This window comes from Somniosus microcephalus, chromosome 29, assembly GCF_052327205.1.
Source record: "Somniosus microcephalus isolate GS21.2 chromosome 29, FLI_Smic_1.0, whole genome shotgun sequence".
NCBI lineage: Eukaryota > Metazoa > Chordata > Chondrichthyes > Squaliformes > Somniosidae > Somniosus > Somniosus microcephalus.
The window spans coordinates 22,043,577-22,063,226 of NC_141015.1; the positions used below are offsets into that span (position 1 = coordinate 22,043,577).

General features: G+C 46.0%; 1 protein-coding gene across 7 annotated transcripts in view; it reads right to left on the bottom strand.

Annotated features, from left to right (window-relative positions):
- ptpn20 (protein tyrosine phosphatase non-receptor type 20) overlaps window positions 1–19,650 on the bottom strand; it is a 505,217-nt gene that overhangs the window by 40,356 nt on the left and 445,211 nt on the right. For all 7 annotated transcript variants that reach the window (XM_085970355.1, XM_085970356.1, XM_085970357.1 and 4 more), the window contains 5 exons: window positions 16,844–16,954; window positions 12,099–12,175; window positions 9,922–10,022; window positions 8,594–8,751; window positions 5,544–5,692 (listed from right to left, as the gene is read on the bottom strand). In XM_085970355.1, coding sequence (XP_085826481.1) covers window positions 5,544–5,692; window positions 8,594–8,751; window positions 9,922–10,022; window positions 12,099–12,175; window positions 16,844–16,954 — 596 coding nt within the window. The remainder of the gene's footprint in view (window positions 1–5,543; window positions 5,693–8,593; window positions 8,752–9,921; window positions 10,023–12,098; window positions 12,176–16,843; window positions 16,955–19,650) is intronic.

Below are 19,650 nucleotides of genomic sequence, written 5' to 3' on the forward strand. Positions count from 1 at the left end.
ATTAAACTTCATTTTAGATAATAAAAATATAAAATATTAAAATACTTTACCTTAGTTGCCCTTTTTTCTCTATATTCTTTATGTTCTCTGTCGATTTTTATTGTTTCTTTTCCATTTAATATAACTTTTTATTTATGTTTTAAATCTTATACATGTCTTTTTTGTATCCACAATCTACAGGAAACTCTCGACTTACCGGCACCTAAATAACCGGAAATCTCTGTTAACCGGCAAAATTCAGGAGTAGGTTCAGGTAAGTTTTACTTCATATTAGTGGCCGTTCCTGGATCTGTGGCTGTGTAACCGGGGTTCCTGCACCTGTTGCTAAGCAACAGGGAAGCCTGGATCTGTTGCCGTGTACGGAGCTCTCCTACCTTTTACTATACCTCTCTGTAATCCGGACTTTTTGATAAACCGGCACCACGCCGGTCCCGTCGGTGCCGGATAAAAAAAGAGTTTCCTGTATTTTGTAGATGGGAGATCTCTATTATTCCCTGAAACAACAACAACTTACATTTATATAGCGCATTTCACATAGCAAGACGTCCCAAGGCACTTCACAGGAGCGATATCAATAAAAGCATTTTTGACACCGAGCCACAGAAGAAGATATTAGAACATAAGAAACAGGAGCAGGAGTCGGCCAATCGGCCCCTCGAGCCTGCTCCGCCATTTAATAAGATCATGGCTGACCCAATCTTGTCCTCAACACCACTTTCCCGCTCTCTCCCCATACCCCTTGACTCCCCTGTAGTTCAAATGTCCGTCAATCTCCGCCTTGAATATATTCAGTGACTCCGCCTCCACAGCTCTCTGGGGAAGAGAATTCCAAAGATTCACGACCCTCTGAGAGAAGAAATTCCTTCTCATCTCCGTCTTAAATGGGCGAACCCTTATCCTGAAACTATGCCCCCTAGTTCTAGATACCCCCATTAGGACGGATGGTTGGTCAAAGAGGTAGGTTTAAAGGAACATCTTAAAAGGAGGAAAGAGAGGCAGAGAGGCGGAGAGGTTTAGGGAGGGAATTCCAAAGCTTGGGGCCTCGGCAGCTGAAACCAGTTTCAAAGGTTCATTTCTGCAACCGAACTGGTGGAATCCATCTTTGACACAAACATCACATCAAAAACAGGGAGTGCTGAAAAGCAATAATGTCCACAGTATTGGAAGGGTTAAGGAGAATCCTTTTCTGCCTCTTCCTTAAATTTTTTTGAATTCAAATTAATACTGATTCAATTTATTACAGGTTGAGCGTCCAAAATCCGTAGTTCTGGAATACAGAATGTATTGGTGGCAGGGCCGTCCGGAATCCGTAAATCCAGAATCCGAAACTCCGGATGTTGGACGCTCAACCTGTGCTTCAAAAAGCCATTAACTTTTGTTGTCTTTTTTTGAAAAATCGTATGAAAAATGCGAGCGATGCAATAAAACTTTAGTGTCGTGTTTTATCCTCCTTAATCTGCACAGCTCCACTTAGTGTTTCCGCCAGGCTGCGGCCACGGCACCACGCCACCCTGGTGGCCTAGTGTGGGCCATCGGATGCTCTGCAGAGCTCGCAGCGTCCCTCCCCTTTAACAGAAGGGGAGGGGCAGAGAAACGCGTCAGCGCTACGTGGGAGCGGCCCAGGCATTTCCAGACTCGGAGCGTGTTTCTGATGTCCGGAAACGCCCGAGCTCAGGTTGCAATATTTCCGGACTTCGGACATCAGAAACACGTTCCGAAGTCCAGAAAAACATGAAAACCGACTCGGCCTCGGTCCCGATGTTGCCGGATTCAGGACGCTCAACCTGTAATGGAATTAATTTGCAAACAGACATCTAGCCACAGATCTTTAATGGGTACATGCCACTATTCACACCTGATTTTTCCAAAAGTGTGCTCTCCATGTGGAGGCCCACCCAGGGGTGCACGCCCCGCGATTTTAGAATCTTACAGCTCAGACAGAGCCATTTGGCCCATTGAGCCTCCACCGGCTCTTTGAAGGAGCTGCCCAATTTAGTCCCACACCCCAGCTTTTCCCCCATAACCCTGCAAATTAGTCCTCTTCAAATACATGTCCAATTGCCTTTTGAAAGTCCCTATGGAATCAGATTCCACCACTCTTTCAGGTAGTGCGTTCCAGATCTTAACAACTCTCTGTGTGAAAAACATTTCTCCTCATTTCTCCTCTAGTTCTTTTGCCAATTATTTTCAATCAATGACCTCTAGTTTCTTTCCATTAAACTTAAAAAATGCAAAAAATCATTGGGGCGCACACCCATTGACGTAATAAAGACTCACTACGCACTTGGTTATACATAAAGCAAGGCTTTAATCGACTTGTAACAAAACATGGAGGTCTAGTTAGTAGTCACTAGCTTCCTGTTTCCAGACTGTCTCTGGCCAAGTTGGGCCCACGCCTGAGTATTTATACTCCTCGGACAGCGCCCTCAGCTGGCCGTTCAGTAGTACTTCCTGAGTTACTTCTTGTAGAAGTTGTGATTTATGACACCCGTGATGTCCTGATTTCCCAGCGAGGGAGGCGCCGCAATGGGAGTAAACGTTGCGAAATTCGGCCCTTCAGTGTCACCTTTCATATTCACCGGGTGGTATTGCTGATCACATGACCAGTCCGTATACTTTACTAATCTGGCTGGCAAAACCATTTTCCCTAATTGATTCAGACAGACTGCTAATAGAGAACTTGTCTTCAGCCTGCTGAGCTGGATAATCCTGTCACAAGACCTTTACAAGGTTTACCTAGTAAACAAATCGATGAGTATTTTACTACAAGAAATCCTACAAAAATGTATGGATGTAGTGAATACTGCAGAGTGTAGCTGTTCGTGTATTTAAGTTGAATTTGAAAGACAGCACTATAAGAGCAGGTGAATGAAACAAGTGAGTATCGGCTGTCTGTATTTATTGCATTGACCGGTAACTGATACCATAAGATAAGATCAATCAAAGACTCGGAACAGTACAACCTTCTGTCTATATATTTCATTGTGGTACAGTCAGTAGCCCAGCTCATTGAGAGTAAATGACACGAAAACTATTCATGTTTCAACCTCTTCCCTGCATTTAACCTATCTTTAGTTTTCATGAAGTAAAGTCCATTGTAAAGGACTCATCTTTCAAGAGCTTTTAACATGTTATGCTTTCTAAGTTATTGTACGCTTCCATCAGATGTTTAACCTGTGACACTAAGGGGTAAGTTTTGCAAGATTCTGGCAGTGGCATTTCGATCAACAGGAGAACATTTAAAAAAAAAATCATTTGTGCGATGTGGGCGTCGCTAGCAAGGCCAGCATTTATTGCCCATCCCTAATTGCCCTCGAGAAGGAGCCGCCTTCTTGAACTGCTGCAGTCCGTGTGGTGAAGGTACTCCCACAGTGCTGTTAGGGAGGGAGTTCCAGGACTTTGACCCAGCGACGATGAAGGATCGGCAATATACTTCTAAGTCAGGATGGTGTGTGGCTTGGAGGGGAACTTGGAGGTGGTGGGGTTCCCATGCGTCTGCTGCCCTTGTCCTTCTAGGTGGAAGAGGTCGCAGGTTTGGGAGGTGCTGCTGAAGAAGCCTTGCTGCTCTCCCAGCCTAGTATCTCAACCCTCATAGGTCTATCAACCCAACCCTCACTCCTCTCCCAACCTGGTATCTCAACCCTCATAGGTCTATCAACCCAACCCTCGCTGCTCTCCCAACCTCGTATCTCTACCCTTGCAGGTTTATTGACCCAACTCTCATTGGTCTCCCAACCTAGTACCCTAATCCTCATGTGCATCGCCCCAATTCTTGTTGCTCTCCCGACCTGATGCATTGCTCTCCAATCCCACTCCAGAAAACTGTTGACCTCTTGACCCTGCCCTGACTCTGGCTACCTTCCCAATTGGCCCTGATTCAATTTTGTGGTTTATGGGAGAGAAGATAATCAAGGTTCTACTATAACTGGCTAATTGGTCTTGGATATCAATGATATAGCCTGAAGATTTGGATTTTATAATTGTCAACTAGTTGATATATCTTCACACAGCAAACAAAAAAAAAGCCCTCTAGATAAACCAATACACAAGCATGTCTTAGTAACCTAACCACTTGTCTAGGCTTGTGCCAATTATGTCAACAGAAAGGCTCTGATTAATAACTTCAAAATGAATTAAAGCCTGCCAGTGGACAAAGGTACCATTCAGTGTAGCACTGAATAAAAAAACTGAGCTAATACAAAAACAAAATACTGCCAATGGGGGAAAAACAGAAAATGCTGGAAATACTCAGCAGGTCAGGCAGCATCTGTGGAGCGAGAGAGAAACAGAGTCAATGTTTCAGGTCGATGACCTTTCATCGGAACTGGAAAAAGTTAGAGATGTAACAGGTTTTAAGCAGGTGCTGGGGCAGAGAAAGGGGGGAAAGGGGAGGAAAGAACAAAAGGGAAGGTCTGTGATAGGGTGGAAGGCAGGAGAGATTAAACGACAAAACGGGTGATGGTGCGAGACAAAGGGGGATGGTAAAGGGACAAGTAAAGAAACAAAAGATGGGTCTAGAGGAGATGTAAATGGGAATAGCAGAATCATTGCCAACAGCTACCGTCTGGAAAAAATGGGAGCAGTAGTTATGATCTGAAACTGTTGAACTCAATGTTGAGCCCAGAAGGCTGTAAATTTGGCCAGAAGTCTATTGATCCAACTCTTGTTGCTCTCCTGACTTGATGGACACTGGACACAGCAAAGACTATGAGCTCCGACAACATACCAACTGTAGTGCTGAAGACCTGTGCTCCAGAACTAGCCGTGCCTCTAGCCAAGCTGTTCCAGCAAAGCTACAACACTGGCATCTACCCGACACTGTGGAAAATTGACCAGGTATGTCCTGTCCAGAAAAAGCAAGACAAATTCAACCTGGCCAATTACTGCCTATCAGCCTACTCCCAATCCTCAACAAAGTGATGGAAGGAGTCATCACCAGTGCTATCAAGCGCACCAATAACCTGCTCACTGATGCTCAGTTTGGATTCCACAAGACAACTCCGTTCCAGACCTCATCGCAGCTGAATTCTAGAGGTGAGGCGAGAGTGACTGCCCTTGACATCAAGCCACATTCGACCGAATGTGGCACCAAAGAGTCCTAGTAATACTGAAGTCAGTGGGGAAAAGGAGTCAGCCCTGGCACAAAGGAAGATGGTTGTGCTTGTTGGAGGCATACCCTACTTAACAGCATTGTGGGAGCATCTTCACCGCACGGACTGCAGCGGTTCAAATAGAAGGCCCACCACCGCCTTCTTAAGAGCAACTGGGGGTGGCGGGGCGGAGGGGGGTGGCATGGAAGAAACACGATGGTTGGGAATTCCCTCGGTGTGTGTCCTGCTCTGGTGCTGTAACTTGGTCGCAGGTATGATCGAAACCTCATTAACGGTTGTAAATCGGGGATCTGTCGCACCCCTGGCGAAGTTATGGAGCGGGAGCAGCTCCGAGGAAATTCGGCCCTCAATTATATTTTCCGTGCGACCAAACATCTCGGGAATAAGCACATGCAGTGTGACGGGCGATTCCCGTGGAGCTCGCTGACCTACCATGAATTCTTTAAGAGGCTGCTGCTGCTCCAACTGCTGTCGAAGGTTTCCAACGAGCGCCTCCAGCCTCGCTCCCGAGTACCTACTGCCCACTGGAGTCTTCACCACGGGCAAACTCATCAACTCAACCTCTGACACCATGGGCTTACCTAATGGAGGCAGAGAAAACACACAGTGCTCGGTGAAGTTTGAAAGCAGTTTTGCGTTAGAAAGACCTTGGGGTAGAAACTCATCTTGGACAATCGGCAGCTCGTTTTACACTTTTCTTTCCAACTGATGGGCTGCAGATTCGCTGTCGCCCGTTTTATGTGACCAACCAAGATGAATTTCTACCCCCTTTAATTTTGTGGAGTATTTCAGGAGAACGCAGTATCTGTTTATATAATAAGCTAAAGGAAATGCTTTTAAGAAGCAGAAATTACATTTAGATAGTGCAGTATCACACTTCCTGCAAACTTCTCATAATCCTTTACAGGCCCTGATGTTCCTCCTCCACATCCCTTGCCTGGGTGTAAAACAGGCAAAGCGTATCAGTGGTACACTTGAATGTGGTGTCCCAGACTGTTAGCCCGGTCACACTTCCCAACAAGGCCTGGCTCAGGGAATCGGAGGCCGAGTCAACAGCACAGACCCAAGAGGCTTGTATATGCAGGCCTGGTTGATGGGTTTGGAGCCGTCTGCTTTTCTCCAGTAACAACCAAACAGATCCAAGGACTAAAGGTACGGCGAGTCACTGTTTAATAAATCTTTGACTTACCTTTACTGATACAGTGCCTTGCTGCCACTCCCTCTCAGACCCTCTGAGCCTGTGTGGGGAATCTAAGTGCTGGGCCCAGTGGCGGTACCACTGGAAATAGGCTCCCCTTAATCATATACAGGAAACTTTCGATTTACTGGTACCTAAATAACCGGAAATCTCGGTTAACCGGCAAAATTCAGGAGTAGGTTCAGGTAAGTTTTATTACTTGCCTTACTCGATCTGTTGCTGTGCAAGGGTGTGGCTGCAGCTGTTGCTAAGCTACAGAGATGCTTGGAACTTGTGGCCACTGTTCTGAACCTGAGGGTTTGTTGCTTTATACGGAGCTCTCAGCTCCGTATCTTTTACTATAGCTTTCAGTTATCCGGAATTTTTGATGAACCGGCACCACGTCGGTCCCGTCGGTGCCGGATAAAAAAAAGTTTCCTGTAGTGAGGAACATTGCAAGGCTGGGCTATACCTGTTGCAGGTGGAGGACCAAGTGCGCCATTTTGGAAAGCTCTGGCAATCTCAGGCCAGCGTAAAGGGGCTGGAGATCCGATGTCATGGGATCGCCACTACCGTTACCTCTCTGTACCATTTGGGAAATGAGCAGAACCCAGGTGCCAGAGAGCGGAGTATTGGGACAACAGTGAATTATTTTGACCATTGTTGTGTTGGGAAAAGTTACACAAAATGGTGTTATCAGTATCTCATCCACTGAGGTAGAACCAAATCAGACCATGTTTACTGTCAGAAATCTGACACTATGTCATTTCAGCGGGTTCTTGATTAAGAAAGAACTTGCATTTATATAGCGCCTTTCACGACCTCAGGATGTTCCAAGGTGGCTTTCACCCAATGAAGTACTTCTGAAGTGCAGTCACTGTTTTAATATAGAGAAACGCGCCAGCTAATTTGCGCACAGCAAGGTCCAACAAACAGCAATGAGATAGTGACCAGATAATTTGTTTTAATAATGTTGATTGAGGGATAAATATTGGCCAGGGAGAACTCCCTAGTTCTTCTTCAAAATAGTGACATGGGATCTTTTACATCCACCTGAGAGGGTAGATGGGGACCTCGGTTTAACGTCTCATCCGAAAGACAGCCCCTCCGACAGTGCAGCACTCCCTCAGTACTGCACTGGCGTGACAGCCTGGATCATGTGTTCAGTTCTCTGGAATGGGACCCGAACCTTGACCTTCTGACTCGGAGGTGAGCGTGCTACCGACTGACGCCATAGATCTACTTCATAGCTGGATGCGAAATGTATCGCTGCAGTCTGTCCAAAAAATGGAGCGAAGAGACCGCAAAGAGGTAGCGAGTTAACATGAGAACTAAAGCCATTCATAACTGTTCAATCTGTCGTTCAAATAAATGTGTGTCAAATAAATGCATTTACTGAGAAATAACCTTGAACCTTGATAGATTTTCTTTTCAGATTATCAATGGCATGTCATAGAGTTATACAGCACAGAAAGAGACCCTTCGGCCCATCGTGTCTGCGCCGGCCATCAAGCCCTGTCTATTCTAATCCCATTTTCCAGCACTTGGTCCGTAGCCTTGTATGTTATGGCATTTCAAGTGCTCATCTAAATGCTTCTTGAATGTTGTGAGGGTTCCTGCCTCTACCACCCTTTCAGGCAGTGAGTTCCAGATTCCAACCACCCTCTGGGTGAAAAAGTTTTTCCTCAAATCCCCTCTAAACCTCCTGCCCCTTACCTTGAAACTATGCCCCCTGGTTATTGACCCCTCTACTAAGGGGAAAAGTTCCTTTCTATCTACCCTATCTATGCCCCTCATAATTTTGTACCGATTGTGATCAGGAGCAGGAATCTTTGTTGATTACCCCCCTACCTTGCCATGGGCCAATAAAACCAATTGAGGTGCCCTTTCTAAAGCTATAATCAGCTAACTCAACACACACCAGCGACTGAACCAGGACCTACTGGTCTATGTGGATCAGTAATACACTAGGTGGTCTTAGAGAAGCTTGTCAAACCCACACTACTTATAAACAGGAGCAGGAGGAGGCCACTCAGCCCTTCGAGCCTATTCCGCCATTCAACGAGATCATAGCTGATCTGTACCTCATCTCAATTTACATGTGTGTAGTAAACTTCAAAATAATGATTAACAACTCTAACCATTCTTTGTAACCAATTTTTACAGAGTGCTACTTCAATTTACAATTTTCCTAGCACAGAATCCATTTTCTTTTCTAAAGCAGTCACAGCTCTTGCCCTCTATTTTCAGTGTTTGAGAATCATGTTCCTGTTACAGCAGAAAGGCTTCTGATGCTGAAGCTCACCTGTAGGGGGAGCAGGTACTCTGCAAGAGGAGCAAGGCATATCCTCATCACTGCTCCAGCCATCCGAGTTATATCTCTTCTCTTCATCCCTTCCTTGATCTTCATACTTACCAATGTGTAACTTTGCCCCTGAGGGACTCTGGTTGCAGTTCGCTGAGCTTTAAAATAAAAGAGAAAAATGAATGGCTGTGTTTAGTGTATACAAAGTTCATAACTTACTAATCCTGTAAGGGTTTTGAAATCAATTAAAGGCTTTTTTTTCGCAAGACAGGTTGCTGGAATAGAACTAATTTCTTATTGCGTTGAGAATGGTGCCTTATATAATAATAATAAAGAAAATACGTATGTAACAGAATAGCACAGCCTGCAGTTTGCAGTTAAAAAAAAAACTGGTTTCAATAAAAACAAAAAGTGGCCATGAAACTATCGGGTTGTCGTAAAACACCATCTGGTTCACTCATGCCCTTTAGGGAAGGAAACCTGCCGTCCTTACCCGGTCTGTCCTATAAGTCTAGTCCCACCCCAACTGCCCTCCAAAATGACCTTGTATCAATCAACACCACCTTCTCAGGGCAACAGTAAGGTGAGAAATGGGGATGTTCGCTGATGACTGCACAGTGTTCAGCGCCATTCACAACTCCTCAGATAATGAAGCAGTCCGTGCCCACATACAACAGGATCTGGACGACATTCAGGCTTGGGCTGATAAGTGGCAGGTTTGTTCCTGGATGGTTGCAGCTCCAACAACACTGAAGAAACCCGACACCATCCAGGACAAAGCAACTCGCTTGACTGGCACTCCATCCACCACCTTAAACATTCACTCCCTCCACCACTGGCGTACCGTGGCTGCAGTGTGTACCATCTACAAGATGCACTGCAGCAACTCGCCAAGGCTTCTTCGGCAGCATCTCCCAAACCCGCGACCTCTTCCACCTAGAAGGACAAGGGCAGCAGGTGCATGGGAACACCACCACCTCCAAGTTCCCCTCCAAGTTACACACCATCCTGACGTGGAAATATATCGCCGATCCTTCATCGTCGCTGGGTCAAAATCCTGGAACTCCCTCCCTAACAGCACTGTGGGAGTACCTTCACCACACGGACTGCAGCGGTTCAAGAAGGCGGCTCACCACCACCTTCTCAAGGGCAATTAGGGATGGGTAATAAATGTTTAAGGTGGTGGATGGGGTGCCAATCAAGTGGGCTGCTTTGTCCTGGATGGTGTCGAGCTTCTTGAGTGTTGGAGCTGCACTCAGCCAGAGGGTCTTAGTGACATTTTCAAACATCACAGCTAAGATTACAGAATGAATTGTTCGTTTTTTTACCAGTTGATGCTGTGTTTGAGGCTTTGTGTGACATCGAGGTTGGGTTTTCCGTTCTGCTCTCGAGTGGAATGCATTAGGTGAAAACCATTATTCCCGGCACTCTGCAAAGTGGCAGAAGAAGAAAGATGATAAACTGCCCACAATCTGCAGATTAACCGAGGCGCCAATCAAAGAGGTACTACTTACCCCAGCTGAGAACGTTCACCGTCAAAGCTTTAGAAATTTGAAACTAAGGGGAATCGATTGCTAACTTATAGAGGAACCTCGCTAGATGGGAACGTGTCAGAGGCAGGGTCCATTCTGCTACCCACACTCCCCTCTAGAGCGGCTCCAAGTATGCAGTCTTTCCTAAATAACTAAATTAGGAAAAACTGGCATGAGGGTCGGTAACCAGAGAACACAGATTTAAAATAATTGGCAAAAGAACCAGAGGCGAGTTGTAGCGTTTTTCTTTTACACAGCGAGTTATGATGATCTGGAATGCACGACCTGAAAGGGTTTGGTAACTGGCCTAATTTACATATGCAAATTATGCTTGCTTATACAGGCTTTATTTATTCTCCTTTTAGCTTAACATGTGTCTAAATAGAGACGGGATTTATGAAAAAACTTTTAGCAAAATAAGGTTGTCATCTAATTAACTTTGCATATGCAAATGATGACAAATTTTAAACGCTGTTCCCAGGAGCATCATAAAGATGGGAGTTATTTTTATGAGTGAATTAAAATTTGGTACTTGTCACATCCGCACTCCTGCTATTCCAACCTAGCGGCTCCTTACACAGGCAAACAAAAAGGAAGCTACTGTTCATTTATTCAAAGGAGCCCCGGGCCACCTCTAATGACACGAGGCTCTTGTATATAAATAATATAATCGCAAATGTTATTCTGGCAGCAGAGGGTGAATGGCTGTTCTTTACTCTCTATACATGGCAGGATCTACACCGAGCCCTACAATCTGGACCCCAAATCCTCAGGGTATGTCAGGGACTGGAGGTCTGAAATAGTAGGATGAAAAGAAAAAGAAAGACTTGCATTTATATAGTGCCTTTCACGACCACCGGACATCTCAAATTAAGTACTTTTGAAGTGGAGTCACTGTTGCAATGTAGGAAATGCAGCAGCCAATTTGCGCACAGCAAGGTCCCACAAACAGCAATGTGATAATGACCAGATAATCTGTTTTTTTTTGTTAATTAAGGGATAAATATTGGCTAGGACACTGGCGATAACTCCCCTGCTCTTCTTCGAAATAGTGCCATGGGATCTTTTACGTCCACCTGAGAGAGAAGACGGGGCCTCGGTTTAACATTTTATCTGAAAGACAGCCCCTCCAACAGTGCAGCGCTCCCTCAGCACTGCACTGGAGTGTCAGCCTAGCTTTAAGTGCTCAAGTCCCTGGCGTGGGACTTGAACCCACAACCTTCTGACTCAGAGGCGAGGGTGCTGCCCACTGAGCCACGGCTGACACTGATGGGACCTGGGAATGTTGCCTTTCTGTTCAGAATCTTGCCTGCAGCCAGGGGTGGCTGGAACTCGTGCCCACTCTACACATGGGCTCTGATATCAGAGGGATTGGGCTGAGAAGAGGGACTTCCTCACGTCGGGAATTTTCCTGGTCCCAGCCTCCCTACCGCCGAGACGAACCTGGTGCACAGGTCGGCTCATTAGATTTTTGGGCACTAAGGGATATGGGGATAGGGCGGGAAAGTGGAGTTGAGGTTGATGATCAGCCATGATCTTATTGAATGGCGGAGCAGGCTTGAAGGGGCCGAATGGCTGACTCCTGCTCCTATTTCTTATGTTCTTGTGTGGGGCGTTTGGCATTTCCAGGCCGAGATTACCCTAAAAATTGTAAATGATTGAATTGGCCCTCCTATAAAGGGGGTCGAGCTGCCTGTGCGCCAACTGGGGTCCAACCAATGGCTTTCACAAGTGACCGTCCATGGACCCATTACCCCCCCCCCCCCGCAACCCCCTCCTGTAGCAAGATGTGCCCAGATTTGTGCGGGCACCTGCTGCCAGTGTTCACCTTCATTGGTCCTGCCCTGACCCTGGAAACTCTGGCGGGGTCAGGGGCAGAGGTCACCGGTGACTGCTCCACTACATTTGTGTTGGCGGAGTGAGGCGGAGGTCTTTTGACCCCTTTGTCTTTTGACGGGTAGGTTTTCCCTTACCTCACAGGAATCTCCAGGGCCTCCACTTGGGTGTTCAGTGTCAAGTACTTGTGAATTGTGCTGTAGGAATTGTACCCCTGGCAAGTAATAAATCTACATTAGCATCGAATATTTATACAAATCTATCTGGTGTATGATTACAGAGTTTAAAATAACATTGCAGGAGATAGCATGAACACTGCCATATTAAAAAAAATGAAAATCACGAATATTTCTTCTCTATTGTATGAAATAAGAAATCACAACTGATAAAAATGCTCATTTAAAAGGGAAAAAAAACTTGCATTTATATAGCACCTTTCACAATGTCCCAAAGCACTTTACAGCCAATGAAGTACCTTTTGAAGTGTAGTCACTGTTGTAATGTAGGAAACGCGGCAGCCAATTTGTGCGCAGCAAGCTCCCACAAACAGCAATGCGATAATGAGTTTTAGTGATGTTGATTGAGTGATAAAGACAGCACCTCCAACAGTGCAGCACCCCCTCAGTACTGCACTGGAGTGTCAGCCTAGATTTATGTACTCAAGTTCCAGTGTCGTGGGACTTGAACCCACAACCTTCTGACTCACAGGTGAGCGTGCTACTAACTGAGTCACGGCTGATTAACATTGGCAACTTTTTGACTAACGTACAAAGCAGACCAGTCAGTCTCAAAAGAGTCTGTGACGTGAGGAGCTACAAGCAATAGGACACAAAGAGTGTATCGCCACTGCGGAATAGACCAACCACTTAAGAATCCAGCATCACGTGAGCACAACAGATATCGTGCAAATACAATAGCATTTCCATAGCGGAAGCTGGAAATCTGAAATAACAACAGAAAATGCTGGAAAGACTCAGCATCGAGGAGAGAGAAAAACATTCTGGACTTAACATCGAGTTCAACAATTTCAGACTATAAATTGGCCCCTGTATTTCGTTATATATTTTTTCCTCTTGTTTCCTCACATGGTGGCTGTTAGTGTTGCTGCCATCATCATTCACACATCATCTAGACCCATCTTTTGTCCCATTACCTCTCCTTTTGCCTCGCATCATCATCCCTTTTGTCAGTCAATCTCTCTTGCCTTCCATCCTATCACAGACCTTCCCTTTGTTCTTTCTCTCCTCCTCCTCTTTGCCCCTGCTTGAAAATCTCTCCTCCCGAACCTTTTCCAGTTCTGACGAAGGGTTTGACTCGAAACGTTAACTCTGTTTCTCTCTCCTTGATGCTGCCTGACCTGCTGAGTGTTTCCAGATATCGTGCAAAAACCAGCATCAAAATACTCTACAGCTCTGCAGGTCTAAGACTGGGAGCTGCACAAGCACAAATGCCAATGGAAAGACTGGCGTTATACTGCAGACTGAGGCTCGTTCTCTGCCTGGCCACATTACAGGCGGAAGGCTGCAATGCCCCAGTGGCTACTTTCTGATGTTATAGGAGGGTGAGTGGGACCAAAGGCAAAGCACTGCGAATGTTGGAAATCTGAAATAAAAACAGAAAATGCTGGCAATGCTCAGCAGGTCAGGCAGCATCCGTGGAGAGAGAAACAAGAGTTAATGTTTCAGGTCGATGACCTTTCGTCAGACCATGAGTTGGACCATTTGCTTTCTCAGGATATCAAAAAGACCCAATACTAAATTTAGAAAGTGCCCAAGAGGTCCAAGGTTCTTAGATTGAAGTTATAGTCCAGCTAACCCAAGTGGTGTTATATGGCCTCCCAGAAGAGATCACACATCATTTGGCTCAATAGTCAAATTGGAATTCACTGCCCGAGGTACACTAGCAGCTATGCTTTGTACACCTGAAACGACTTCACATTGACACAAAACTAGCAATGTAACTGCAAACTTAAATATTTATCATGTTACTATTTAAGCTATTGAGGGGGAGAAATTGGGTTGCTTTGCGCCTCTCGTTAGCACCCCCGGGGGGGGGGGGTGCTAATGGGGCGCAAATGCCCGGGTGCAGCGCCGCTAACACCTCCCGTGAAATTCAACGGGAGTTTCACGGCGGCGGTATCCGGTAGCGTCCCGCTCCGCTGCGCCGGTGATGATGATGTCATCGCCGCGCGCAGCGCCCCGTTTGCGCCCCGGCCCCAAATTTCCCTTGCGGCCCCTGAACTATCGCCGGGTGATGGGACCGACAGGATCAGCAGGAGGTTTTGCAGCAGCGGTAGTGAGCGCCGGTGCTACTTAAAGGGCAGGTGTCGGGTGGCCATTTTTATTCTGGTCGACTGCCAGCACCTGCGATCGCTCAGCCCGGCACTCCTCGAGTGCCAGGCTGTTAACACGACACCCCGCTCCCCGGTGGTCCAGCAGGGCCCCAATGCATGCAGCGCTAGGCCCCTCCCCTTTAATCAGGGGAAGGAGGTCTGCAATGACGCGGCGCTACGTGCCACCGCGACATTGAGTAGTAGCGTCCCAAGAAGGAGGTGGAGCTCTTCCAGTAGCGTGCCACCTCCTTCTTGGGGCGCTACTACTGAATTTACTGGGGAGGGGCGCTAACTTTTTCGGGGCGCTAAAATTAGCGCCCCATCAACGCTGGCGCCTTTTCCCCCTTAAGATCTTTATTTTTTCCCATACCTGTGATCGATGCCAAGAATCAGAAACCTAATTTTTGAGGCCACACTAACTGGAGCTCTTGAGATGAGATGTGACCTGATTGAGGTGTTCACAATGATGATGGATTTTAATAAGGTAAATCTGAAAAGCTATCACCGCTGGTCAGTGAGTCAGTAAGTAGAGGGCATAGATTTCCGATCATCTCAAAAGAAATGATGGGACAGGTTCAATTTTTTTTTTACATAGATGGCAGTTAGGACATAGAATACCCTACCAGAAATAGTAGAAGCAGAATCCAGAACAGCTTTTGAAAGAGGTGCCTAAATATTTCAAAACAAAAATGTAAAAGGGTATAGGGAAAGGGAAGGGTAGTGGAGCAAAATGGATAGCGCCTTCAAAGAGCCAACACAAGTGCGATGGGCTGAATGCCGTCATTCTGTGCTGTAAAATTCTCTAGGCCCAAAATTTCAGAGTCCCATCTCTGCCAGCAGAAGTGCAACAGTCTGGAACTCCTGGATACCTACGTAGTTGGCTCACAGTCCTGAAGATCGGGTCATCAGCTTAGTTGGGACAGGTGGCCCACTCCTGTACGGGCATATCAGAGATCAGCTTCTCCACTGCAGGCATCTCCAGGCCTTTCTGCAAAGATGAGGGCCTGGAGTTTCCGCTAGGTTACACCGGTTTCCGCGGCGCAACTCGCCCGAAATCGGCCAAACCAGCGTAAAAGATCGAGGAATTTCAAGCGCAAGTTACATCCAGCGCAAGTAGAGTTTCCACGATCTATGCGCTAGTTTAAAAAAAAATCACGCTAGAAGACAGCCCTGCACACAAAACCGGCCATGCCCCCAGATCGAATTAACTACCATGGCGTGTTTCCGCTAATTGTAACTAATGCGACTAATTGGAGAGCTCCTTCAAAGAGCTGGCACAGGCATGATGGGCCGAATGGTCTCCTCCTGTGCGGCAAGATTCTACGATTCTATGGGAATTCTAACCTAATCCGCCTAACTGACGGGATTGGGTGGAACGCTAGTTTAACACTTCGCCCAATATTATTCACAACTGACTTCATTGGAGTGTAAAACCTGGTGGAGTGTAAAACCAACATTGAACCTGATCCCGTCAGTTTCCCGATGGGCAAATTAGATTAAAATTACCCCCATAGGATCAACAACTTGTATTTATATAGCGTCTTTAATGTAATAAAACGTCTCAAGGCGCTTCACAGGAGCGTTATCAAAAACAATAATTTGACACCGAGCCATAAAAAATGTTAGGGCAGATGACCAAAAGCTTTGTCGAAGAGGTAGGTTTTAAGGAGCATCTTAAAGGAGAAAAGTGAAGTGGAGAGGCGGAGAGGTTTAGGGAGGGAATTCCAGAGCTTAGGACCTAGGCAGCTGAAGGCACAGCCACCAATGGTGGAGCGATTAAAATCGGGGATGTTCAAAAGGCCAGAATAGGAGGAGCGCAAAGGTCTAGGGCTGGAGGAGATTACAGAGATAAGGAGGGGCAAGGACATGGAGGGATTTGAAAACAAGGACGAGAATTTTAAAATTGAGGCGTTGCTTAACTTTTTCTTTCTTTATTCGTTCATGGGATGTGGGAGTTGCTGGCAAGGCCGGCATTTATTGCCCATGAACAACTGAGTGGATTGCTGGGCCATTTCAGAGGGCAGTTAAGAGTCAACCACATTGCTGTGGGTCTGGAGTCACATGTAGGCCAGACCGGGTAAGGGCAGCAGATTTCCTTCCCTAAACGACATTAGTGAACCAGATGGGTTTATTACAACAATCAGGTAGTTTCATGGTCACTATACTAGCTTTTTTCAAAATTTCCAGATTTATTTAATTGAATTTAAATTCCCCAGTTGCTGTGGTGGGTATTTGAACTCATGTCTCACACAGATTATTAAATCCAGACCTCTAGGATTATTAGTCCAAGTGACATAACCACTACACCACCGTTTCCTAAGCCAGTGGGAGCTACTGTAGATCAGTGAGCAAAGAGAGATGGGTGAGCGATACTCAGTGCGAGTCTTGCAGCACAGAATGAGGCCATTAAGTCCATTTTGTTTTTTTTAAAAACTCTGTTTTAAACCCACTTCTCATTTTTCAACAAATAATTTTGAAATAAAAGTAAATGTTACAGGCATCGAATGCCTGTTCTTTTGTGTACAATATGAAACTATTCCAGGAGATTACCTTTATTTTGTTTCAATGATCCTTTGCCATTTGTGCAGTACCGAAGGGTACGGCCACCTCTAGGAATGTCGCTGCTGGAGGAGTTCCTTTCCATTGACGTCGTTTCAGCAACTGTGTTGATAAAATACAGAGTGCTTAGACCACTGCACAGCACTTATATTTACAGCTAGTCGCCTTTTAGCAGTGAATACCCTTTTCTGTTTGTAACATGTCCCCTGGTTTGAGGTGAATTGGTTGCCCCAGCGGGTACAGTTCACAAACAGTTAGAGGATTAAGTTACAAAGGCAGACGGCTGGATTGCAAATCAGACACCCGACACTGAGATGGCTTTTGGGCAGAGTGGTTCAGAAGAGGAAAAGGACATTGGCCTGTTGTCTGGTGACTTTTTAAAATGCCTCAATTTTAAAATTCTCATTCTTGCGTTCAAGTCCCTCCATGGCCTCGCCTCGCCCTGTCTCTGTCACCTCCTCCAGCCCCACAACCCTCCGAGATCTCTGCGCTCCTCCGATTCTGGCAGTTTGAGCATCCCCAATTTTAATCGCTCCACCATTGGTGGCTGTGCCTTCAGCTGCCTGGGCCCTAAGCTCTGGAATTCCCTCCCTAAACCTCTCCGCCTCTCTACCTCTCTCTGCCCCTTGCTGGTAAACTGATTCACTTGTTTATTTACTTCCCCAATATAGCTCCTTTTTCTTCTCTTTCCATTATTTCTGCAGTTTCTCTGTTCCTCTCTTTCCACGGTTTCACTCTACCTCTTTTCCCACTGCTTCTCTTTGCCCTGTCTCTCCCTCTCTCTGCTGTTCTCTCTGCCTCTCTCTGCCATCTCTAACTTTTTCTATACAGTATCGCTTCCCATTGTGAATATGCCCTTAGCATGCACGATTCACAAGTAGTGCAGTGATATACTTTGATTCAGTAAATCAGTTATTCATAGAATCAAAATGTGCTTCACATACGAATTCAATAATTACTTTCAAATCCCAGAATTTAATAGTAAGATTAGTGAAAAAAACAGATATGAATAAAGAAGCTCAATTCATCACACTTGGACCCGATTTTAACTCCAGGCGGCTTCCCCGCACAGGCCTGAGTTAAAATTACAGTCGGGTCGTGATGATGTCATCGGGCTGCAACATGCATATGTAAAGAAGGACCACGTTGGCTCCGGGCGCCTGTCCTTCCTGCCGGTTCAGGGGAGCGGGTTAAAATTGCTAGATGTTGTGATCAGGGCGGTATTCGGACAGGTAAGAGCCAGGGCGATTTTAACTGCCCACCCGCCCGGTTTCTGCTGAGCGAGTAGGGTTAAAATCACCCCCGATCATTATTAAATTTGTGTTTTACATTCTTAGAAAGAAAGACTTGCATTTATATAGCGCCTTTCACGACCACCGGATGTCCTAAAGCGCTTCCCAGCCAATTAAGTACTTTTTTGGAGTGTAGTCACTGTTGTAATGTGGGAAACGCGGCAGCCAATTTGCGCACAGCAAGCTCCCACAAACAGCAATGTGATAATGACCGGATAATCTATTTTAGTGATGTTGATTGAGGGATAAATATTGGCCAGGACACCGGGGATAACTCGCCTGCTCTTCTTCGAAATAGCACCACGGGATCTTTTACGTCCACCTGAGAGAGCAGACGGGGCCTCGGTTTAACGTCTCATCCGAAAGACGGCACCTCCGACAGTGCAGCACTCCCTCAGCGCTGCACTGGAGTGTCAGCCTGGATTTTTGTGCTCAAGGACCTTGTATTTATTAAATGCTGATACGGGATTTCTGATTCATTAAGATGGATTCATCTTGAGGAGTGCATTTAGTCAATTGTGAATTGCATGTAGAAAGTCCTTACATTTTTAGATATATCATCAGTCTATATAAATAATTATTCTCTTCGTGAGGGCACATTAAGCAGCGAAATTTGATGTTGATTTGTTAAATCTTTACATTGATTTTATATTTGCTGACTTGTTGACCTCTATTTATTAACCAATTATTTCAGGGATTAAGTGCATGCCAAGCTTCCGCATTTTAAGCAGACATCAGCCTTTTATGGCCCCAGTCCGCCTGTCCGTGTGCAGCACAGACCAGACCCTGCCTCCACCCTGTCCCGCTGCTGCTGTGCATGAGTCAGGCCGCCACACAGTTTGGGTGGAACTCTCAGGAGGTCAAGCATACTGTGGCTGGAATCACTCACAGCAGCAGCTAGATAAGCAGAGAGAGAGAGAGAAGCCGAGAAATAAACAAAGAGACAGCGAGAGATACAGAGAGAGAAAACCAGAGAGACCATCATCTCACCACTAGATGGTAGCATTAATTCTATTACCTTCAGGCAAGAACACAAAGACAGCACTTGTGCCACTTTGTCCGCGCTGTTGCTGGTTCTCCCCCCTCCTGAAATGCATTACTTATATTATGCACACTGAAAGGATGGAAGGCTTGAGTGAACCCCTGTCAGGATTCAAAGCTTACTGAGTGCTGGCAAGCAGTGAGGCTGTCAATGTAAATTTGATGAATGACCAACGCCAATCTGTTGAGCCTCAGAACTGGGTGATTTCCTGCCTCGGTGGACACCACCCCACCATTTCAGCCCAGAGATGCTTTGGCGACATGCCTGATGGACATTTCCCAAAGCGTTTCCATTCATCGTGATGATAGTTGCAACTTCAAACCAGGCTGTGAGCCAATCAGAAACCACCGCTGGAAAAAAAACGCTCTAGGCAAAATGTGGAGTATAATTTAGCTGGTAAGAATAATTTGTTTTTAATAAAGGGGTATTTTAAACAAGTAATACTCCCCTTAAATGTTATTTAG